General features: G+C 36.0%; 1 protein-coding gene across 1 annotated transcript in view; it reads right to left on the reverse strand.

Annotated features, from left to right (window-relative positions):
* Positions 1 to 26,508, reverse strand: part of LOC148949453 (pikachurin-like) — a 293,057-nt gene that overhangs the window by 210,036 nt on the left and 56,513 nt on the right. The window contains exons 2-3 of the mRNA XM_089093487.1: positions 24,466 to 24,582; positions 19,605 to 19,841 (exon numbers count right to left, since the gene is read on the reverse strand). Coding sequence (XP_088949613.1) covers positions 19,605 to 19,841; positions 24,466 to 24,582 — 354 coding nt within the window. The remainder of the gene's footprint in view (positions 1 to 19,604; positions 19,842 to 24,465; positions 24,583 to 26,508) is intronic.

A 26,508-nucleotide genomic window follows, 5' to 3' on the forward strand; every position in this document is an offset into this window, starting at 1 on the left:
TATATTGATAAAAAGTGCTGCTATTAAGTATCACTTACTTAATAGTATAACTTAAGTACCAGTTAACAACAACTATGTATAGGTGTATGTGTATATGTGTGGGGGTGGGGGATATTGCTACTAAGTGTGTTTTTTTATTTTAATGCATATGTTTTAAATAATTAGAAAATATAGTCGCTATTAATCCAATTTTCGACCTTCTTAAAAAATGGGTTTTTTATACACATTGAAATTAAGTGTCTGTTTTCTTTATAGGTTGGAACAGATTCATCGCTACCGTCACCCCCACCTGAAGAAACAAGTCACGTATCATATGATCGCATTGATGAAATGATTCAAATTGATGCACCAGAGCAATTTCGTGACATTGTTGAAACGCCATCACATAACGGTAAAGGATATGGTAAATTTTTACAGGGGTGTGAGGATGGTAGTGATAATTTAGATGGCACACCTGCTAATATTATCAACGACACAGAATGGACGGATAATTTGTTGGGACAATATTTCAATGTTGATAGTAATTCTTTAGATTTAGACAATAGCATAGTTGAACAAGGCAATGCAGTTAGTTCAGAGAGCGATTTACCATGGTTGAGCCTGAATGCCATGCAAATTTTAGACAATTTTACTCGCGAGTTAATTGAGAATCCTTCCCCCTCAGATTTAATGAATATAGTCCCTTTTCAATCAAATTTAATTGAAGATGAAAATGAATTCGCTTGAATTGACTCGCATATTCCTAACACACAAGAGGCTATATTTAGCGAACTGGGAGATTTTACTCCACACACCAGCCCAATTGTTGAAAAGTAGGGGAAGGGGTTTAGATAATGATATACAAGGGGGAGGGACTTAGGTAATGATACAAAATTCTCACCGCTACCAGAATTTCAGCAAAAAAATTCAATTCTGAATACAATATACGTCTTCACTGCAAGATTTGGCGATCCATTTAATACACTGATGGCAGAAAATATTATAACGGACCCCATTGATATCATCCATGAATATGCAGAGAAAATTCGTGACCTTCTAGAAAACCGAATTCAGCTGTAGGGAGGCCAGGACAGCATCAAGGCCTAGATTGTTTTAAAAATATTTTATTTAAATGAAAGTCATGGGGAGGTCTATGACAACTATGTGCAGTCCAAAATGTTGGTGGTGTGTCCTTATTTGGAAAATTTTGAGAACGTCCTTATCCAATGGGTCGACAGTGTTGTCACGCATCTCGACAATTATAATGAGAATGGTAGTGGTTCAGTGGTTTTATTTGTTGAAAATTTAAGTGTAAATATTTGTAAATTTAAAAAATGTTTTATTTTAAGAGGGGGTGGGGGTGGGAAGAGGTCTATAGTTTTAAAATATAATCCTGATTTAGAAGGATACAAGGGTGCTCAACGAATATGTTTCGAAACAGGCCAAAAGGGTTTTATGTACGCAGTTCACATATCGGCTTTCCGACCTCTACAAAATGAAGCTACAAGGAAAAATTTGGACCACTGGGCTGTGCATGAAAAGAAGGGTCTGATTTCCCCCGAGTAAATTTTTCTAGTTTAACAGATAAATTTCCTGTAACACTCAGGGGGATGGATATTTTTGAACGGGCCAACGCGCATTTAAATATTGGGGTTACGGTGCTACAATATGAAACGGAATTTGAAGAGGGTGTGCGTTCTCATAAAAAAGGGGTAATATTTCCAGTAAGGGGCCCATCTATTGAATCTGTAAAACACTGTGTTTGGCTGTTGTGCACACCACCTAGTGAACCTAATTTAATTGGTCATTTCAACCCAATTACTGATATTAGTAGGGTTTTGGAGGGGGGAGGGAAAAAAGCAAATTGGGTACGATACTATTGCTCAATGTGTTTGTCTAGATTTTGGACAGAATTAAAGCTACAAAATCACATGAACGGCTATTAATTGGTGGAGACAGTTTGTGGTGACCGTGCAATTTTACGAATTAGAAATTTTCAGAATACACTTATGCAAAGTGATAAAATAAGTTTAGATTTTGAAGCTAGACTCACGGACGTGAATGACCCACAATAGCAAAATCGTATCAAAGAACATCAAGCCATCGCAGTTTCCTATGCTCATGCGCAGAGAGACAGCAGTAACACTATGCGTCTCTTATAAATAGTTGAGATATTGGACTAGAATGATTTCATGATCAAAGCATTGACTAAATTAATTGTCACTGCGAATGAGGCTATTTCCCTTTTGAGAAACACAAACTACCCAATGATACTATGAGCAGAGGATCGCCTGGCCCTTAAAAACAAGAAAATATGCTGGGTATGTAAGGTGGAATTTGAAGAGGGGACTAAGGGGAAAGGGACTAGGGGAAAAAACACTAAGGGGGAGGGAAGGGGAGTCAGAGATCATGATCACCTATGGTAGGAAATATCCTCAGGGGGTAGTAATTTTCGTTTTGTAACACACCAATCGTGCAATGTGAATGTAAGCCAACAGTTTTTTATACCGTTTTTCATTCAAAATTCAAATTAAGATTTAAAATTTATTTTACCGACTTTGGCACGTATGCACAGAGAGGGAGGGGGTGCAGATAGCCCATGGGTAAATAACTCATTTACATACAATATTATACCCAAATCTGCTGAGAAGTTGATGGTTCTAGAATTCAAGTGGAAAACAGTGGATAATAAACATACGTGCATGAATACAATCCGTTTATAAGATTCATATAGTTTTTTCCCCAAGGCTCTGAGTCAACTGATTCAGGTGCAGAAAAGTGACAATTTCGATAGTTTCCCTCTGCTTAAACAGAACTTCCCGGACAATGAAATATATAACTTACTGACTTGCAAAGACATATATGCGTCTGAATATTACAACTCTGGCGCAAGGTTAAGTAAGGAGAAACCCCCCCCCCCCTATTGAAACATTCTATAATTCACTTACCAATAGTGAATGCACTGTGCAGAACTATAAATTTGCTAAGAGAGTATGGGCTAAGGGTGGCTGTATAAACGGGTGGAATTATTGTAGAATGAACTTGGGAAGTGATGTGTTAACTCTATTAGACATTGTCTGCAAGAAAATAGATCAAATTCATTTAGAATTTAGGCTAGACATTAACTATTATTTTTCAACACCGCACCTCGTGATGGACTTAATTCTAAAAATCAGTAGGGAGGAAATAGGTTTGATCACCAATTTGGATCAGCACCTATTCTATGAGGGGGGATATGTTTTTCACGCAGATCGCATCCTAATAACGGATTCAACGGGTAAGAACTCTGCTGACGAAGTAAAATCCGCTGCTGTTTTTCTTGACGTGAGCTAGCTCTGCTCTTTGGTAATGTCTTACTACAATTTACCAAGTGGCATTTATAACCGGCCTTAAAATTTACGCGCCCTAGATTTCGCCGACATTCACACTGTCGAGGAAAATGGTACCCAAGAATGGTTTTTTGAAATTGACGGTCACATACCATTGGAACTCCACGACACTTTAAAAGATTTTGTTTTTCCGTGCGTAAATAGACCTGTGACCAAGGAGTCTGTGAGCTCATACAATCGGTCTTTGGTCAAAGATATGGGCATGCATTGGACCCCCTCCAAGCAGAAAGTTATTGCAGATTAGAACCCTAAACATAATATTGTTGTTCACCACGTCCTATTGCGATGGATGGTGACCAATGATTTCAGTGTTGCAAAAATACACAGAGCCCTGCAATTTGATCAGAAACCCTACTTGACAACGTTTATTGACACTTTTGTCAGTAAACGTTCATAGTCAAAAAGTATAGTTAAAAATAAAATGTATAAACTCATTTTAATTTCAGCTTTTGGAAAAATGTATGAAAGCGTACAAAACAGATCGCGTTGCGACTTTGTAACCTGCCCCAAATAATGTGCACGAATTGTCGCTGATCCTAACTTTACAACATTCATGAACATAGACTCGAATACGGTTCTGCTGCACAGAAAAAAGAGAAATATTGTTCTGAATAAGAATATCGTGGGGGGTAGTTCAGTACTTGAAATTTCCAGGAAACTCATGTTGTCGTTCTTTTACAATGTGTGCAAGGTACAATGGCCAAGGGAGGCGGATGCTCAAGTTTACTATGGGGACACAGATTCTCTATTGTTAAAAGTTAAAACTGAGAATTTATTGGATGATTTGGAAAATGGTGCTCACATTGGCCCGCGGATGGATTACACGAATTGGAATGAGAGCATCTATCCCGAGTTGGTGAAACGCAAGGCCCCTAATCAATTATTAATGTTAAAGTCGGAGACGGGGAACGATTTAATATCCAATGGGGTGTTCCCCGGTCCAAAAGTATACTGCTTGGAAACACACGGCAAGGATGTAAAACAAGCGTGCAAAGGGGTGCCTGCACACTTTGTAAAAAATAATTTCGACATGAGTGTCTACAGACACTGTGTAGACAGTTATCTAGTGCAAAGAGCAAAAGTGCTGGCAATTCGCTCTCTACAATATAGGAACTATACTGTTAGAGTGGAAAAAATGCCATGTCTTGCATATCGAACAAGGTCTATGTACTCAAGAATGGTGCAAAGGTACTCCCCCACGGTCACTATCGAATTTCAGATCGAGTTGAATGTATGGACTATCGAAAACAACTCGATCTGGATAAATTAACTTAAATTAAAAAAAAAATAGTACTTGATGGATGGGTGGGGGGACAACAATTTCGCAATATAATCTTTATTCCATTGCCATAATCGTCATCATTTAACTTTTGCTGCTATTGTATACATAGTTCATTTTCCCGCCAAATTGGCCCACCCTTTCCGGCCCAACCCACGGCCACCGGCCTTCATCCCCGGGGGGTCCCACCCGAGGCCGGCCCGGCCTTCAGCCCCAGAGGGTGGGGGGTCCATGGGGGGTCTCATCTTTTAAATGTTGTAAATAGTGTTTTCTCATATTTTTCTAATCTACAAATTTGTTCAACTGTGCTGCTATTGTTGCTGTTCTTGCTGTATTTTAAGATGCTTTTTTTCAATAAATGAAAAAATAATAAATTGTTCTTTTGCTATTATTACTGTTGTTGTTGTACAAAAATTGTTGTTAATAAAAGAAAAAAATGTGTTTTTATTGTTGTTATTCAATAACGTGCTAGGTAGATCTAAGGGAAAATTATTATTATTTATACATTAGACTAGTATGGTTTACAGTTAGTTGTAGTCCAATTGTTTTCTACAGCAGCAGCAGTATGTATCAATTTAAAACACCATTCAGATTGTTTCTCTATCACCCTTTAATGTCGGGGAAAACGAAACTTTTAGCTAAAATAATTAAAAATTGTAAAAAAATGTTTTTGGAAAAAAAAATGAAAATTTACTATTACCATAGCATTTGGAAAGATGCATATGACCAAATAAAAGCTATTGCCACTGCTACATCCATGCCAATACAATTCATACGGAGACTTGACGTTTTCAATAGTATTGAGCAAAACTGATGGCTGATTATTGATGATTTAGCTGAATCCATTGAACAGTTCTCATAGGAAATGCTACAACTGTTTACAGTTAGTTCTAATCATGAATACATTTCCATAACCCTAGTTCTACACAATCTGTTTCTTCAGAGCAAGTGTATGAGGACCCTTGCTTTGAACTGCACCATCTATATTATCTACCGAGTTGTTCGTGATTCAAGTTCTCTCTTAACTCTCAATAGACAAATATATCCAGGTGCCCCAAAATTTCAACTTTCAGCATACAGTCAGTCGACAAATAAGCCATACGAGTACATTTTGCTAGATCTTAATCAGAATACACCCGAGGATCTGCGTGTAGTCACAGATATTTTAAACAAAGAAATTACTGTATATCTTCCGGTGACGAGTATAAAGGGCTATTAGTTGTCATCATGACACTGAAGAAACTACACGAAAATAGACACTTATTTCCCGTTATAAGTACTTCAAAACCCACACTCAGGAAAGCCATACTCAAATATGGTGTTGACAAAGAATTTATTAATCTAATATCTGAACTTTGTTTAAATTTAACTCAGGGCAGTGTACACTTGCCAGAAGGTGCTAGAAAACAGACAAAGCAACATCGTTCCACTGTACGTGCCATGGCTTGCAAAGACAAAGGAAAATATTTTCAAAGAAAACGTCGCCTTCAAGCGGTCGATAGCTTTTTTTACACTTTTACTACCAATAATCGTAGGGCTTGTAAACAGTTTTCTCTAGATGGCTAAACCCTATAAATTGACTCCAATAGTACTTGTCCTTCACCAGTTGAACACTTTGAGGAAAATCGAAGCAACTTCATTAATGATGAAAAAATTGACGTTGATAAAAAGTTAGTTTTACTTCAAGATGCACTGCGTCTCGTCGACAAACCTAGACCGTATTGTGAGAGACCCGCCGCCGTCCCCGTCAAAGATCTCCACCCCACCCCCCTCCCAAACAGGAAACATCTCCTCAAGATTCTCCAGCAGCAACAGCACAAACAAAGGAGAAGGAATTGAATTCTATAGTGACATCGATTGGAAACCTATTGCCAGTGACCTATCCTTGAACAGAGTAAAAGAGTATTAACAAATCTCAAGTTGGAAAGTGGCGGTGATGATTATCATCAAGTTCAAGTCGATAGCACTGGGAAACGAATTATAATTCAGGGAAAATTTTATAATATACTCGACTTAATTTCTTATATGGTTACAAATCGTAAGGGACTTTTATCATTGGACAATAATCTATACAGCTTTCTAAATACATTAAACTTTCCCAAAAGTCTTATTGGCAATAAGAAAATTCTAAAGAAATTAAGGGAATATACTAGAGGTGTCAGCCCTCTAACAACGCCAACAAACTTTTAAAAAAGAAGCACAAGAAGAAGATGTTAAATCAATCTTGGAAAATACTAGCGCTCCTAGCAGAAGCAGCAGCAATGATTTGATAACACCAATAATGACAGATAGAAAAAAGCGAAGACGTATTGACATAAGCTCACCATCCCAGGCCCTGCCCTTCAGCGTACAAAAAGGTAGCGGGCAGTTCACTACGTGTTTGAACTCAAAATACATAACGTTTTAAGATAAGTCTAAGAAAATATTGGTGAAATGAGAACTCAACGGTCACAGACAACGCATTTTAAAGTCATCTTTGACATCGGTGGCAGCATTTTAAAAAATGCAATAGAGTATTTAGAAAAGGAACCAAGTTACACTCTGCATCGGAATCGTAGGCTTCGTGGCAAACAATATCGACAAACTAAACCCTTTTTCCCTCTGCATGTAATGCAAATAGATCTTTTAACTCTAGATGTGATTCAGAGACGTCACAATATACCCTACAAATATATTTTAGTGGCAATCAGTGTCTTTAATCGCTATGCATATGTCATTCCATTGAAGTCAAAGAGTGGTGTTGAAGTTGCTCAGGCTTTAGAAAGTATTATTGAACAAGATTGCTCTAGAAAAATTCAAAGTGACCGCGGTAGCGAATTTGTTAATCCTCATGTGGAAAAGGTTCTATTGAAATATAATAAAAAACTCTATCCTAGTCACAGTCTGATAAAGGCTGTATCGGCTGGACTATTGATAAGAACAATTCGGATATCACTTTCGAGATATTGTACATTGAAAAATACTGCTGCTTTTATTCATTACCTAGATAAAATCATGCAAATATAAAACCAACGACCACATCGATTTCTGTCCAGTGTTAGCCCTTAGGAAGTTCATTGCAGTGAAAATACATTTGACACTTTTCTTAAACAATATTCCAGTGAAAAAATAAAATGTGAAGAAGAAATTCAATGTTGGCGATACTGTTCGAATTAATAGAACCACCAGTATTTTTCAAAAGGGGAATTATTTATGGAGCACTGAACTTTTTAAAGTGTCCAAAATCTTAGAAACCGAACCTACGACATATCGGCAGTGAGACATCAAAGATGATTAGATCCACGGTAGTTCTTATGATCTTAACTTATGAAATATTAGTAAGAGTGATGAATTTTAATAAATTAAGACGATCTTAAAGAGTCGTACTCTCAAAGGCATGAGAAAGGTACCTCTTCATTGGCGACGTTGCGGTTCCGATTCTGATTCTTGGGTTGTAATTGAAGACATAAACAATGCCCAATGATTTCTATGTGACATTCATGTCCAGTGTCTCCAACCCTCTCTACAATGATTTGAATAAAACAAGTGATTTTGGACGAAACTCTCGCACCATCAAATTCGACGGTGCGTATGAAGTGGCTCTTGTCGACTGTATTCTCAAAAATACCTATGATATCCTAAGAGAAGATCACAAATATGATATAAAAATTAAACCCTATGATTGGCCGCAACCATACGATAGCGAACAGCATAAAATTCAAATGATCAATTGGATGGATTATCCTTATGTTGAATTACCATATGAAGAACTCACTTGTATGAATGATTTATGTCGTTCTATCAATTAAAGGGTTTCCGCTCGTAAAAAAGGAGCCTTTCATTTTAACTATTCAAAGGTAGAGGGCAAGATCTATATTAGTTCACCCATTGCTGATGAAAAGGTTATTCTCAATGATAATCTAAAATATTTTCTTGGCTTTAACCTCAAGATAATCAATGGTAAAAGTGCCGGAAACACTAATTTTATTTTTTCTATGACTACCCGCCAGCCTTCTCCACGGACACTTGTATATTTCTCTTTGCTTTGTTTGTTGAAACATCCAGAGTTAGCAATAGTAATTTCCCCCTCCTACGAGTTCTTGAACGAAAAACCAATCATGATCATATTCATCATTACAATACAAAGCATCTTCAGTATATCCCGTAAACACTTCCTATTTGAAACTCTGCCAGTTAACACTAACAACTGATTTAGGTGACCCCCTAGCAATATCAAAAGTTTTGGCTGAAGTTACATACCATTTTCAACCCCTTGTTGTCAGTGTTAAAAAAAAACAAGATATCCAATAGAAATGTGATGTTCATTTGTCCTGATATTGACTGCTATGTTAATACTCTTGGCCCAAGACAAGTGAGCAATGGAATGGACTATTACAAAGGTCGTTCATCAATGTCTGGCTATGGTCTTTGCAGTTGGTTTGCTAAGTATTTTTGCTCTGCACTACCTCTGGCTAGAAAATATATTGTACCGGCTGCAACAGATTTTGCATCCTCTTCACTATGCAATTGGGGCTCTGGCAAGGATTTTAAAAAAATTGCTTCGGAAAATCTTAGGTCCAGTGCACGAACCCTTGGCCAACAATTGAAATCTCATCAAAAAGGAAAATGTTTTAAAGGTCGAGAAACAGTGCACCACTCAAGAGTCTCTACTCAGGTCAGAAGCAAAAGACATCGCCCCTGTCAGAGAAAAGAAGGAAAAAACGAAACGTAAAACAAATAGAAGAAGAAGCCCCAGGAAGAGAAATGTTAGATCGAAACTGGATTTCTTTTCATAGACTGAACAATGGCAAATTTACCGCATAAGGATTCCCATCCATCAATTACTTCATCTTTAAATCTACTCAATGCTGAAAATGTTGATGTGAGTGTAAAACATGGTTACTATGAACAATTTTATCCACAACAACCCATCTCCTATAATATCTACTTTCAAATTTATTCCAATGAAGACTACTTTAAGGACATGTCTTCGACATTTATAGATTTACATATGATAGTCAAGAAATCCGACAATCGAATTCCAATTCGTGCTGATGGAATATCCTATGAAAATTGTATATTACATAATTTTTTTCGTCAAATCAGTGTCTATATAAATGGAACATTGGTGAGCACAAGCAACAATCTCTCAAATTATACAAACTATATGCAATTCATGTTGATGACACCCAAGTCATACAAGGAATTGAGCGGTACCTCCAATGAATATGAATATATTAAAGATACTGATAGGACATGGGTGCTTAAAAATGCTAAAACCAGTAGTATAACTTTGATTGGGAAACTATGCCCTGAAACGCGTAGAATGCTTGAATGGTTTACAATAGCTGGCGCAGTGAGCAAGAAGATGATGGTTACTAAGATAGTCTCTGTCCTATATGAGGGATCCCCCGTCAACCCTAAGGTAACTCTCTCTCTCACGGCGGTAAAACTTTATTTACGAAAGCAGCAGGTTATGAGTTCTGTTGCTTTGGCAATGGAAAAACTGAGAGCCAGTGGAAATAATATTAAACTAATTGTTCCTCATACAATCACCAATCAACGTCATATTGCCACAGGCTCGCGCAAATTCACCGACTCATCCGTTATCGATGGAGGAATTCCCTCAAAATTAGCATTGGCATTTGTAAAAAGCGCTAGTGCAATAGGATCGTGGACTGGCTGCCCCCATAGATTTGAGATGTTTGGTCTTTCATCTCTTGTCTGCAAAGTAAATGGAATCCCACTCTACAATCTATCTTTTGATAAATCCTATAGGACATTGTATGAGTTGACAATGCAAACCCTAGGTCATGATTCACAACTATTTGAAAATGGTACAACCGAAGAAATGTTCACTAAAACAAATGGTATCATTCTACTAGACCTGTCTGGCACTCAGGATATGAGTTTAGTACGGACGGGGAGTGTGCGTTTAGAGTGTACATTTGCCGACCCATTACCTGAGAGTATTGCACTAATATCGTTAAATCAATTTGAAACCTATTTGGAAATCACTCCCGAAGGCAGTGTTGTACTAGACCTTGCACCATGAACACCAGTCAAATAATCAATGTGCTTAATATGGACCCCTACATATCCTAATCCATATCTTTTTGTTTGCCCTCGGACTTCCTGTGAAAAGTTCAAAGTGCCAGCAATACCATAATATTCGTTCATAGCTGTTCTTTGAGCGTGAAAGCTGATCATTGACTGTGCATCTTTCAAACAATGAAGACGATTGAATTTTTTCATCCTCTCGGCCTACCCTATACATTCTAACCTCCACACATCAACAACCATATTGAAAGCAGTTGGAAAACTATTATTCAAAACCAGAAGAGTGCAGGATCTGACGACTAAAAGTTGCGGTTTCCATGCGCTGCTATATTTCGTGTCCAGATGTCGCGGCTATAGTTACAAGCAGTTTCTTAACATTTACGTAGACAATCCACGTCTGAACGACTTTATGGTGGAATATATCCTCTCAGACCTGTATAATATTGATTTTAGTGCCCTACGAGTAAAGTGCTTGCAAATGTATGTGAATTTGTTTATTAATAAAAAAATGTATATATACAACAACAATGTCTTTATTCTACACTTTAGATTTCTTTTTCTTGCAACTGTCAAGAACCACTAATTCTGGTAGATCAGTTAAATTCACTGTATATTGATCTTGATTGGCTGCAAAGTAAGGGTCACATTTTCTACAGTACAATGTAACTTCACTCTTGTCGTATCTCTTTGTATAGTCAACGATACTATTTGCATTCATATTGTGAAATTCAAATGTTTCAATTTGTCTATTTGAAGCAATATCACATACAGTGTTTTCAAGTGGTGAATCACATTCGGTAACTGCCAAATAAAAATCACTAGATTTATAGTCATAATAGGCAGTTTTGTCACAATGATGACGTAGAAACTAAATTGTCTTGTTACCCCAGAAGTTGAATCGTAAACCTGATTCTTCCTCCAAAAATAATTTAAAACAACGACGATATCAGTCTCGTAGAAATAAACTAAAATCACGTTTAGGGTTCTTTCCAATCATACCAGGATAAGTATTCTCCCACTTATCACATTTGTCAAAATGGCAATTGGAGCATAGTTCGCCTCTAGGTTGAGATTCATAAATCCCTTCAAGACATGAATTACAGCCATTAATCTGTACTGCATATCCTCTATGTAATTTACACGGATTGTATATTTTGCACTTTTCATTGTAATCATAGTAATTGTGCAATTCTCACGTGATGACCAACTGTTAAGAGTATACATACAAAGTGGTCATGTATAGAACATTTTTGGTTTCCGATGTCAACTCTCTCACAGCTAAAAAGAAACTGATCCGCGTTCGATAAATTCAAAGGGGATAGGAGAAGAGTAACTCTGTGACGTTACATAACCTGTTTCGAAGAGAGGGCCATCTAGAGAGGGCCATTCGAAGACAATCTATGGCAATGTTTTCAAAAGTATATCCAAGGTATTATTCTGCTTTGTTTCAATTAATATATCAATAAATTGAGTAAAAGCATCTGAGTCACGTCGTAAAAGCTTCATACAAAAGTCCAATGGGGGAGAATCAGTTTTTATTATATTGTCAAGTGTTCCGTGAGAAAATATCTTCCGTTGAAGAGATAACTCGATAAGGTCGTTATCAAGAATCAAATGTTTTTCCATAATCACAAGATTCGACTTAATCCTCTCTTTCTCAAATTTATTCATTTTTCAATCCTTATACTCTCACTGCTGTCTCTAGACTAACCTCGATTCGTTCTACTTCAAGAATATTCGATAACCTAAAAAAAATCTAAGAAAAAAGAAAGGGGACATTTTCGATTTGAAAACAATTTTATTGTGTGTATATAATTACAAGAATAATATATATTACACATATACAATTACCGATATAACTTATTGTCTTCTATATGCTTTACTATTGCATTTAAAGCACTTTGAAGTCTATTTACATGTGCTACATCAACTTTGCAGCAAAGCATAATTGGTCCTCCAATTTAAATTTACTCAAAGATAACACATACCTTGCATATACTTCATCCCATTCAAGACAAAGCCGAGATCCTCTCGTGATTTCTACCACAATGTTTGGTACTCTTGTATCATTGCTGCTGCTACCAACTCCTCTATCAACTTTTAATACTGTAAACATTTCACTCATTATTGTAAATATATCTCAATGAATAAATATAGGAGTATAGTCAAACTGTTCTCTTCTCAAATTCTATTCTCACACTAATAACAACTATACTGAAAATCCTTCCTTATATTCGTTGCGTTACTCCCGTTAGTATTTCTGACTCCCTGATTTGTCTAGAAAGAGGCACTTGGTCTTGTTCGTACACGGATTGTAGTCTTCTGATTGGCTGTCATCTTGTTAGTTTAGTATATTAAGGGCGCCTTCTTGTTAGTTTAGTGTAGCAATATGGGTCCCTACTTACGTGGGAGAATCTTTCCATGGAGAAATTTCTCGCGGGGGAAGGGAATTTTCCAAGGAGGGAGGGCTAGATTTCCCGACATTATAGAAAAAACGATCAGCAATTAAATAAAAAACATGCTTTTTCAACTGAAAATAAAAAGCCGCATTAAAACTCAAAACGAGCAGAAATATTATGTATATGAGATGTATTGCCTCCCCTCAATAGCTCGCTCTTACGCTAAAGTTTCTTTTTTAACTTTTAAAAGAGGTTATTCGTATAATTAAACAGCCTTTGTGATTCGAGAGTCATTCTTAAACAACTGGAACAAAATCAAACTTAGTTTAATATAAGGTTATTATTAGTTTAAATAAAGTAAAATTAATATGCAAATTTGGTTTTAATTATTCATGTACGGTGAGCCAAATTCAAAGCCTGCATTAATTCAAAAACGCTCATAAACTAAACAAAAAAAAAAGTTTTTTTAACTGAAAGTAAGGAACGACATTAAAACGAACAGAGATTATTTCGTATATGGAAGGGGCATTCCCCTCCTCAATGCCCCGCTCTTTACGCTAAAGTTTTTTTTATTGTTTTATAAAGTAGAGTTGTGAGAATGAGTCAAAATTTAGCGGAAAGAGAGGGGCGTTGAAGAGGGGACAACCCCTTTCATATACGGAATAATTTCAGTTCGTTCTAAGTTTTAATATCGCTCCTTACTTTCAGTTAAAAAAACTTGTTTATTATTTAATTACCATTAAGGATGCCAGCTGTGGAGAGTAAATACGCTCAAAAGCAAACTAGATTTGACTTGAGGATGAAAGAGGAGTATCGTAGTTATTCGTTTCAATGGAAAACCAGAAAAAAAATTATGCAAATTAAAAGTGAAATGGTTGGTAGATAAATAAAAAGGCTCTTTCTTATGTCCAGAAAAGGGATTCGTTGAAATTCTGTTTTTTGGTAAAAAAAAATTTTGTTCTCGTAGTGGTTGATGACCTATAAAAAAAAGGTCTTACCTCAAGGTGCCCAACGCGTCTTGTTCGTGCATAGCTTAACATTATTGATCACCGACTTTTTTTTATTTTGGTGATTTTTTAGTGAAAGGTTGGTGATTTTTTGTTTTTGTGGTGGTAACCCTGGTTGTCACTTCTTGAACTTTTTGCAGTCAGAAGGTTTCAGTGGGGTCAATTCACAAAAATGTAGGGAGGGGGGCAAAATGTATTTCTCAAAATCCAGGCGGGGAGGTAATTTTCTTGCTTATTTCAAATTTTTTCAATGAAATTACCACAAAAGCCATTTTTCAATAAGAAACAAAAAAAACATTTTTTAAATCTGGAGGCAGGAAACCTTGGGGGGGGGGGGGCTAATGTTCACAGACTTTGGAAGATTTTTTATTCTCTGTAGATAAAGAAATAGCAGCGAAGAAGATAGCTTCAATAATAGTTAATCAAAAGTTCGAATATTTCAACAAGTAACTTTTCACTTTTTTTTAGAAATAGTCAACAGCTTTAGAAAGCTTGATGTGCATAATAAAGCATCGATTCCATTAAAAAGGAAAGTCAATCTGCATAACTGTTTATCGCTTAATCTTTAAAGTGTGTAAATTATAATAAACAATCAATCATAATCATCATTAATGGGTAGATTGTGGAGGGCTATATTGTAGAGACACCCCATTTCAAGTCAGACAAACTTCAATCTTTTAATGATTAAACATTTAAAACATACGGGATTTCATTACTAGAAGAGTCTCATATCAGTCTTAAGCAGAAACCATTTTACTTTTAAGAGCAGAAATTCTTTCTATTTTTCTATTAAAATACATAAAAAGTACTTAATCCTTCAATTGAGCTATCAAACAAACAGGTCATATTTTTCGGCACGTTAAAGTAGATAAATCCTTTCTATCTGAAAATCACGACACATTTACGACTGACAAATTAGTTCTTCAAAGTTGAATCCTATTTTGGAGCTTGCCATAAATTTCCAGAAGAAGTTCCGATGCAATAAAGATGTGGATATGTTAGGAAACAAAATTCCGCTGACCGTAATAAATCACATGTTTTATCATTCCTATAAGTAGCTTTATTGCTAGGAGCAGGAAGGCGGAGCAGTACGTTTTAGTAAGCGGATAGGTTTTAGGCATATTCTGAGTATTCGCTCCAAAAATTAAGACAGCTTTGACAGAACAACTCCCTCAAAGAGACGGTTCCAAATGACAAAACAATGTGTAAGAGAGGCCAAACAGCAGAACATGCTGTTTTTCAAGCATATTTTTTCATGATTTCTTTCGGGTTTGCGGAGCAGAATTGTGCGCCAATGTGTTCATCTTGTCTCCTTTTGAGAAAGTGGCACAAGCAAAAATACTCATGAGAAGGAATGAGTAGAGGCACTTGCAGAAGACAGTCATTGATGCCACACCAAGACTCTAATTTAATGGTAACAGTCGGTCATTTGTAGTAATGATATCTGTCCTTTTATTAGGGGTGGTCCAAGGAGTAGCACTTCTCCTCTCCTTCTTTCTGCGAAGTTACATCGATGATTTATTTTGAATTCAGCCAGAGAAAATCCGAACAATTTTTCTTCCTCCTAAAAATACATTCATACTCCTTAGTGAGAAAATGTCCAGTTTTGACACTATTGAGCTTAAGTCATAAATACCAGTAAAACAAAAAAAAAATCGTTTATACTCATACTAGACTTCATAGCACTAAAAGGTGTTATGACAGTGATACGGTGACATGATTCCCAAAGGGACTGGATAGATAGCAATTTGTCATTATTCAAAACCAATTGTATTCTCCTAATTTGTATCTATCTCATATAGGTTGTTCAGATTTATCAAGATTCGTTGTTTGTGAACAGAAGTCTGGCCAAAGAGCATTGTTAAAACAAAAGTGAGCGACAAAATTACGTGTAATGATTATGATTCAAAATTTCCCTAAGAGTGAAAAAAAAATTATAGTTCTAAGCACAATGCAAAGTAATAAGAACTCAAAAGGCAAGAACCCTTTTAAAGCAAGCAGCTACGACATTTCCCACAGATCGGTTGCGACACAAGGTTAAGGTGGTCACAATGCTTGAAAAAAAAAACAGTTCTTAGATTACAATATCAAGAGAGCTACTACCTTCTGCTTTGCTTGTTCTTTTTTTTCTTGTGGTCAAGACAGAAAAACAGCCCAGAAACGCACGGGTGAAAAACGAAGAATGACAATAGCACAAACAGAAGAGAGACAACCAAGTGAAGAAAGAAAAGTCGCTTCTCTTCCGGGGTACACAAAGTTATTTTTTCAGGTTGTTTCCACTTCGTTAAGTTTAGTGGTCAAGTTGATTTATTGTTTGACGAAACGTTTGGAATAAGGTTTTGCTCAAGCAGTCGATAAGGAGACAAGCAAAAATCCTGTGACAATTCCTTTGGTTATTATGAGGACCCTAATAAGACGGTGGTTTGTCTTTGGCAAGTAATGAAGAAAATATGGCAACTCTCTTCTACTCTCAGTGTGATATGTAACTACTTTTAAAGTAGGGTTAAAGTACTTTCAACATAGACCATGTAATGGTACGAATTCATGGACTTTCTTCTAGTAAGATTCTGGGAGAAAGTCATTTACCTTAGATTCCGAACTGTATTTATAGTGACGGCGGAAACTTTAGAGCTTGTCATTGTGATGAGCTTGCAGCTGTTATCCACACCATCCACTCAGAATTGGGAAGCTCAAGAGAGGCCCTCAGAATTTGCCGAAGCTAATGATAAAATTTGGCAGAAAAGAAGTAATAGGAACACAGTCAAGGAGTAATCCTTGTGTGTCAACTAGTCTTTTAGTCTTAGGTCTAAGCAATTCTAATCAGTTTGCGAAGCAAAGCAGTAAGTGCTGGAAATCGTTAACCAAAATTCGCCATAAATGTAATTCATCTTTCTGGATAGCTAAGCTTTTCAAAATCATTGAAGAAATGTGTATATTTTTATCTTCGCCTAAAAGTCTTAAGCTATCCTTAAAGAATAAGTCTCTTGATTGAAAGCAGCTTTAACGTTCGAAACTTTTCACAAACCCTGTGGACTCGAAAATTTGAAACAATACAAACAGTAGTGAATCTGTTGGCAGAAACAGCCTTGGACATTGACGAAATAAAGCCGATAAAAAAAAAGGCAATGTGATGATAAAAGCAAAGATCAGCAGCCTTCCGGAATTCAGTCTTAGGTTCTAATTTATTATCTGTCTCAAGTTCAAGAAAAGTTCACGTTTAAGGCACGACTAACAATAGAAAAACTTCAAGAAGAGGAGATGAGCATTATCGACCCCCAACGAGATGCTCCAAGCTACAAAGAAACTTTTTGAGAGGAAAATAGCTCAGTCGACAGTACAAAACAGTTTGTCAAAAGGACTGAAATCAGCCCAGATACTGATTTTTTTAGAAATCCTAGCCGATGTCTTAAGCCATCTTGTTTTGATGGGTAAGATAAAAGGCAGACCCTAACCACAGCGAATGAGATCCACAGACAACACATTAGAGAGGTGCTTGATTAGTTTACCACGACAACGGGATGTAATCTCAGAGCTTTAATAGCCAGTTATAAACCATTTCCTTTCTGACTTCAGTGGCCTTGAAAAAAGGATATGAACTAGCAATACACTTTTTCCTAATGATAGTAGAACTCCAGATTCTTCTACTTCTATAATACAAGTTTTTTTTTTAATTTTTCCAAAGCAAAGCTTGGTTAAAATAGGTCTTGGGTGATGGAAACGATGTCATCTTTAGCAGCCTAACTATCTTTTCAAATTGGTATTAACTGAAGCTGTTGCAGTTAATTTTGCCATAACGAATTTTTACTACTACTACTACTACTGCTAACAACTCACCATAGCACCAAGGCGCCTAGACACAGCCGCGCACTCTCTTCCTCCATCCCAATCTATTCAAAGCCTTCCTCTTCCGTACAGTGTCCAGAAAAGTCCCCTTGCTTAGCAATATAAACTCACAAATGAATGTAATCGCACCGAAATCATCCGGTCTAGAACAACGCCGGAGTAGAGCTAGAAGAATAATCTTGTCCCAAGACCTGCTTCAAGTTATATAGAAAACCAGCAATTTAATTTGTTGATAATATTTGGCAGTTCTTTTCCATACTTTCTCCGGTGTTTTTGTGCTCTTTAAATTAGTGTTTATTAATTATAGGTTTACCTACCACTCTCACCCCCAAAAACGCATCTACCAATCAGGAAGATTTTTAGTGTAATGTCATGTATTGAAGTCTTATTGTCGTGAATTAAAAAGTTCTCTATCTTAGCATCTATCGTTTAACCAAGTAACTTCAGACAAAACTTAATAAAGTCCCATTTTAAGTATTCAATATGTTTTGCCTTTCAACAGGCAATTTGAGAAGTGTCAATTGATTTTAGAAGAGGGAAAAACATCACTTGAGATACACCTGTTGAAAAAAATACAGCGATGATTTTTGCCTTTCTTCAGTTGAGCACAGAGAAAGAGAGGGGGCTAATTTTTCCAAGACGGTCTTAGAAAACTGTCTTGAAAAATTAGCATTATTTCTGTCATTGATTTTATTTTTTCTATGCTTATTTGTTCAAAAATGAACCCAGATTTCGTGCCTGCAAGTCATTTGAACTAAAAATTTCATTTATACTTCAAGAATACATTTTAACACAAAATAAATTTTTATTCCTTCAATATTTATCGGCTTATAAGCTCTCAATTTGCCAAAAAAAAAGGTGAGTATCATAGGACATTAACTTTTTTAAAGTAAAAACTCTTATATTTGTAGCACGAGCGTATGGGAACTGAAGGTATTCCATCCCTTCCTACGTACCTGGCCTAAAACTTAATAGCAGACTGACACTGATGCCAAAATATATATATATATATATATATATATATATATATATATATATATATATATATATATATATATATATATATATATATATATATATATATATATATATATATATATATATATATATATATATATATATATATATATATATATTGTATCCATAATACAAATTTTTCGACATTTTGTATATAGCGAGTGCCTATATTTCAACCTCTGCATTGCTAATGACCAAATTCTTATCAATATTGCTCTTCTTATTTTTGTTTTCCAGTTAAAAAAAAAATATACAATAAGTTTATTTCTGAATAGAAAAACCATGGTATTATTGTAATACCATAAACCTTACCTTATAATAGTAATTACAAGCAACATAACTAGTAAATCACTAGCAAAATACCATAAAATAATGTGGTAAATTGCTTTGATGTAAAGCTCATTATCAAAATTTAATGTTTTGTCATTTTTATCACCCTACTAGTGTCATTCTATCATATATTTCCCCCTCCCCTCCCCCCAAAAAAGTAGGACAACCGTATTTGAAATTTCTGGTTTTCACAACGGCATTCCCTTTTATTTACTGAAATTTCTCTACATTGTCAAGGTTTGTTCCAAAATTTTGGGAATTGAGAACTATAGAAAATCCCCCCCCCATAAAAAGGGAGAAACCTTTAATTTCAAATACTTACGTATTGAGCATGTTTCACCATTTAATCCAAATGGACATTGGCATCTCTCTACAGTTTCAAACGAAGAACCTTCTTTGATACATTTACCACCTCCACAAGATATTGAACATCTTACTTCCTCGGTAATATCCTCAAATTTCGTTTGTTCTTCATAGAGTACCAGGGACTCAATTTTAGGGAGCTCATAAGCTGAGAGTTCAGCGGGACTAACTAGACTCGACTCGTAAACTTCTCTTTCTAAAATTAAACATAGTATTTCATAATCTTTGTGATTTATATGGACAACAGGTCCTTGAAAACACGGTATACAACCTAAATGGTTTAAACGACAAAATTTCTCCTTTTAGTTTTTCAAGTAAACAATTTTCGGTTCAGCGACATTAGGAAAACATCTTAAACTATTTTATTTCATTTTTGAAAAAAAAAAATTCAAACTTCTTAAATTTTAAGAAATTTAAGAACCTTTATTAAACCACTACGAAAAAATTATTGGGATTTCAGCAATTATCTCGGGATTTCTCTCATCTGCATTGCTGCAAAAACATTTGCCATAGTGCTACATAATCGTTTTCGTATCCAGCGCAACGTAAAGACCAGGCCCAATCAAGCAGTATTCCGCCAAGGCATGGGAACAATTGACCAACTATTCGTCTTAAGACAAACCCTTGAACACACGGAAAAACACCAGAAACCAACAGTGTCTCTATTCATAGATTTTATTACAGCTTTTGATTCTGTTCTATGGGATGGAATCTGGAAAGCCATGACAGAGGATGGAGTACCAGGCAAGATAGTCAGACTTATTTAAGCATATTACCAGCATATGCGAGCCCAAACTCAGATCGGGGGAGAACTATCCTCGATGTTCCAAATTGATTTTGGTGTCCGGCAGGGATGTATATTGTCTCCCGTCTTATTCAATTTCGTGATCGACTGGATTATGACCAGAGCAATGACGACCTTTGAAACACGGGTCCCTGAAAACACGGTATACAACCTAAATGGTTTAAACGACAAAATTTCTCCTTTTAGTTTTTCAAATAAACAGTTTTCGGTTCAGCGACATTAGGAAAACATCTTAAACTATTTTATTTCATTTTTGGAAAAAAAATTCAAACTTCTTAAATTTTAAGAAATTTAAGAACCTTTATTAAACTACTACGAAAAAATTATTGGGGTAGTAATGGAAGAATTCTTATTTCTCATTCAAATTAAGCTTTAAAAAAATTCTATCAAAGACGGCTATTTTTAGATCTCGGAGAAAAAACTGAGTGTTGTTCCCTAGTGTAAAGACATAAGAGCAAAAGTGGATTCAGAGCAAGACATTATCTAAATCTCTCCTTCCTTCTAATAACACATAGTTTTTTTTTGTGTTTTTCTTCAATTCCCCACTTGTGTGTTCTGTGTTTTTGCTTAAAACTGGAAATTCTCTTCAACTAAAACCATAATTGAAAGTAAAGGCAACTTTCTATAGGTAAGTTGTTTGTTCCTCAATTCCGGCTACTGTATCCACGAAAACAGGGAAGGCAAGGTATATAAAGGAACAAGCACTTCATAACGTAGACCATTAAAATTAATACCAACGTAATTTCTACTCTTGAGATTAATAACTCTAAACAGTGTAAAAATTAATCTAGACTATAGTTGCATTCTATGGTAGCTTCCTTTTCTTTACAGGTGCTTCAGTATAGAAGATAGTTATATTTTATCCTCTTTTTCCTAATTATTTTTTTAATAATTTTATTGTTAGGCTCAGGAACAAAGTAAATTAATAGGGAAGAAATTAATATTTTCTATTTACAGATGGAGGGAAAATTGTGAATGTCACTCAAACAAATAATATTTTCATTTTTTTGTTATTGCGCTGTTATTGTCACATCAACCTATTTTGTGTAACAAAACAGCAAAATTATTTTAAATATTATAATATCTAAAGAAAAACATACAAAGGTATTTACACATTTGAATTTTTTTAACCAAACGTTTTATTCCCCAACTTTGCTCAGTACTGAAATGATAGACGTTGTCACAGGGGCACCTCTGCTTGTTGTAACAATCAATTCAATCGTCATAAAAGATTGTAGAACTTTTAAATGGTTTTTGAATGAGCCCTTTCCAAATTTCTCTGGCAACTCTTTCATCAGGATAAAACAGGACAGAAACAAACAAATAGAGACACAGACATGCTACCAATGGCAAGATACAATTTTCCACAGTTTTTAATTTGAGATTTGAAAACCCGCATAAATCAGTTATTGAACAAGATTTTTCGAAAAGTATAGTTATATTTCAGATGCAACCCTTTCTTAGGGGCTTCCTCCCTTGCCATCACTTCCCTGGACCATTATTTGTTACATGCATTTTTTACGGTTTATAGTGTGTATTTTTTTGTGTTGCAATCATCACTTCACGTAAAGCTTATTTTTATTTATGTTACATTGTTTTTCTTTTTATTCCTTATGCTTTCCTAATCCGTTTGTTAAGTTTTATTTAAAGGGCTGATAAATAGTATCACACGTACATACAAAAACTGCGATCTTCTTTAAATGAATCAAAATTTACAGCCAGCTGCAATAAATACTACTACAACTAACAAATCACCAAGCCGCCTGAGGCCAACACAGCTACGCACACTCCTCCTCCATCTCAATCCATTTAAAGCTCCCCTCTTTACCCCCTCCCAGGAAGTTCCCATTTCCCTTCAATAATTCCTTACGACATCCTCCCAAACCAAAAGATTCCTGACTAAAAGTTCCTGTGAACTAGGTTGGGTTTAAAAAGTCTGGATGGTCCTGATGGTTCGGGATGTGTGATCCCCCCATCAGGTTAGTCTAGTCTTCTGTCCCTAGTTAGACATAGGAGAAATCCTACTAGGGTTTCCTCATCGTGGTTGTCAGGTAGAAACGGTTGGAATTGCCTATCCCAATTCTTGCTAGGCCAAACAGCAAAGGGGGCCATCAGGGAGTGGAGACCTGCATAGATAATATATTTCCAAAAACCTCCAAATGAAAGTCAATATAAAGAGTCCAACCCATACTACGGCATCCCCGGCAAGCGATGCGTTAAAGGTTTCATCGGTGCTTTCCCCGGAAAATTGGCAAGCTGAGGTACTACTTCGAAAATATAGACAACCCCTCAGTGTAGGTGCTGAACGGCTGCTCGATGAAATGCCTAACGACCCAGTCGTTTATCGCTGAGGAATTGTTGCGTTACAACATAGACATAATGTGCGTTTCAGAAACTCGAATCAACGGCATTGTGGAAGGCTCAGAGATTAGAACTCCTGAGGACGACGCTTCTTCCTCCTTTTTCAACTACGGGTCCCTTGATGGATCTGCGTATGGTGGAGTAGGCATCATTTAAAGCCCCCTATCAGCGAAGTCACTTCTAGAGTGGGAACCTATCTCACATAGAGTCGCAAAAGCGCGATTCAAAGGCCACCTATTCAACATATCAGTTATTGTAGTTTATATTCCTACCAGGGACGCACCGGAGAGCGAAGCAGACCTTTTTTTTTACCAATTTCTCAATTGTACGCTTAAGAAAGTCCCAAAAACGAGACCTCATCTTTATTGGAGGCGACTTTAACGCCAGAATCGGGGAAAAAGTATCCAATACTGAGTCTTCCATTTGCCACTCCGGTCTTGGAGCTAGATTTAGCAGGGGATCAAGACTTCTTCAGTTTGCCATGACGAATGATTTGGTCATTACAAATACCTTATTCAAATACAAGCCCAGCCATAGAGCCAGAAGGTATTCAAGAGATGGTAGAAAAAAAGCCATATTGATTACATGCTCATGTCCCGCCGTTGGAAATCAATGGCTACGAATAGTAGATCATATATTGGAGCATGTACTGGCTCGAAACATTGGTCGGACCATCTTCTATTCAAGTAAGATCTAAAGTTACGACTTGCAGCACGCCCCAAGAGGAAACCTCCACGAAGATTTGATACCAATCGCTTCGATGATCCTAATATACGACAGGCATTCTGTTTAGAGTTGTCTAGCCGCTTTGAAGCTCTCCAAGTGCATGAAAACGACGAGCAAACTCATATTTGGATGAAGAGTGGTTGACCATACGCAATACAATCCACGAGGCTGCAGAAGCTGCGACAGGATACCGCAAAAGACTACCCAAAAAATGGATGTCAACATGCACAATTCAGTTGACTGAGCACAAGCAACAGATATCGGACAGAAAATCGGAGTTGTTCAAACGCCAGAGAAGAGAATGCCCCCAGTAGGCTAAGAATGATAAGAACCGGTACTGGAAGAAAATCACTGAAGACATGGAAGCCGCTTCCTCTAGATCGGACACCAAGAAGATGTATCAGCTCCTAAAATCAATCAGGAGTAAATCACATAAGCCTACTAGTACATCCGTTGAAGATGAAAACGGCAAGTTACTCTCGAATAATACAGAAATAATAAATCGCTGGAAGGAGCACTTTGACAAACTACTTAACCAGCACCAACTCTCCACATCAATGGATGATAATCGTCGCTGCCATAATCCAAGTCGTAGCACTGATGACCTGCAGGAGCCAAACTCACCCAGCAGTATTTACAATGACGTGAATGTTCCCCCCCCCATGGTAAATGAAGTCCAACAAGCAATCAATCACCTTAAAAGCATTGCACCGGATTCTGATTAGCGAAAATAACTGCTACGTTTTCTCAATCACAAAGATACGAAAATCTTTTTTACCATGGACATTCACCTCCGAACCTCAACACTTAAACCTCCTTAATAGGGACCATGGAGCCTACCAGTCCCTCTAAAAAAAAAAAAATCAAACTTGGTATGGCAGGAATTAACCTATAGACATTTAAGCCTCAATGCTTGTTCAAAGCATACCTTGGCATCCATAGCCATTAGGGAGTAAGATGAATCCTTCTCGACATCCACACTCATAAGCACCATTAGACAAATCAATACAGGTCTGCTCACATGGCACAGTAGCAGTACACTTCCCTACAAATAAATAAAAACATAAAAATAAATCCATTATAACTATTTTAACTTAGACGATAACTTCATGAAATGCAAGCCCTCGCGTTGCCTACAGACAGTAATGAATAAAGCAAGGCCCACCCTTCCTTCCACTCGGAGGGTTTTAAATTTCTGTCTTGTCTTCGGATTGGAAAGATGGTTATCACCCTTGGTGATTCATCCCTAGTTTAAGTGATTCTTTTTTATTTCTCTTATGATATTTTACCTAAGGGAAAATTATTTTCTTTTTTTGCTGGTGAAACCAAAAAAATATCACAACTCATATATCAGGCTTTATTTTTGAATAACAAGTATGTATGTATGTATGTATTTTTTCTCGAAAACGACTCCATATTTTTTCGGGAAAATTGGAATCCTGGTATATTCTGCCCTAAAAAACTATTTAGATATATCAGAAGTTTGAGAAAATTCGGTATAGCCTTAATTTTGGTTTTTGCAAATGACGTCATGTAGTAAAAATTGCAATGACGTCATGACACTTGCCACACTAATGTGGAAAAATTGAATATTTTCATGTATGCAGAAGTTTATCTTTGAATAGACTGCAGTGTGAAAATACATTAAATTGCGTAAAGAGCAAAAGACAATAATTGCAAAAATATTTGTATATTTTTTAACAAGGGATTGCCACAATTCAAAAACCTTAAAAAAGAAAACCAAAATTTTTAAGCTTAGTAGAAATCGTTGGTTGAAAAACATCATTACCGAATTTATTTTCTTACAAGTATAAGCAATGTCTTTTTAAGACATGAAGAAAAGTTGAAAAATTTTTTAAGTTTAGTTCAGCTAAAGTTATTATGTAAAGTGTAAAAATATTTACGGTGCCTCAGCAATAATTTTATTGTCTTAATTCCAACTAGAAAAATACCTGAAAATTTTGAAATTAGTTGTTTTGTTTGTTTGATAAAAATCAACTCGCTACGTGATTAAGCTTACAGGATTGAACGCAATCAGTTATACTATGTCAGCAGAAATGCCCAAGAAACGAAAATTGTGCAACAATTACAAATGATGATTCTCTATTTTGAAAAGCGATTTCAACAACTCAAAAACCTTAAAAAAGAAAACCAAAAGTTTCAAGCTTAATATATATCGTTGTTAAAAATCAGACTGGCTTCAATAATCAAATATCTTTGAAAAGACTGTAGCATGAAAAGACATTAAATTGCGTAAAGAACAAAAAACTAAGGGATTACAACAATTCAAAAACCTTAAAAAAGAAAGCCTTTTTGAACGCAACCATTTATATAATCTCAGTAGGAAGGCCCAAAAACAAAATATGCATTTACTACAAATGATGATTCTCCTATTTTGACAAGGAATTACAAAAATTCAAAAACCTTAAAAGAGAAACCAAACGTTTCTAGCTTAGCACATATCGTTGTTAGAAATCAGACCAGCTTCAATAATCAAATAACTTTGAACAGACTGTAGTATGAAAATACATTAAATTGCGGAAAGAGCAGAAAACTGGTACTTGCAAAAATGTTTGCATATATTTTAACAAGGAATTACAACAATCCAAATATCTTAAACAAGAAAGACAAAAGTTTGAAAGTTGGTAGAAATCTTTGTTAGAATTCGGAATTGCTCTAATAATGAAATATGTCTAGAAAGACTGCAGCATAAAAAGGCGGCTAAATTCCTGTGGTTAGAAGACAAGTGACAATCAGAATCCATATATAAAAGCCTGCCCCGTACCAAGTGCAGGGGCCCAACGGCTGGTAATTGTAAAAATATTTGTATATATTTTAACAAGGGATTACAACAAATCAAAAACCTTAAAAAATAAAACCAAAAGTTTGAAGCTTAGTAGAAATCGTTATTAGAAATCAGACTTAAGTCAATAATCAAATCAGAGGCAACGCTATAGCGTTACCTATAGCA

The sequence above is a fragment of the Artemia sp. Qi Xiang Cuo genome, chromosome 8, assembly GCF_049724085.1.
Source record: "Artemia sp. Qi Xiang Cuo chromosome 8, ASM4972408v1, whole genome shotgun sequence".
NCBI classification, from domain to species: Eukaryota; Metazoa; Arthropoda; class Branchiopoda; order Anostraca; family Artemiidae; genus Artemia; species Artemia sp. Qi Xiang Cuo.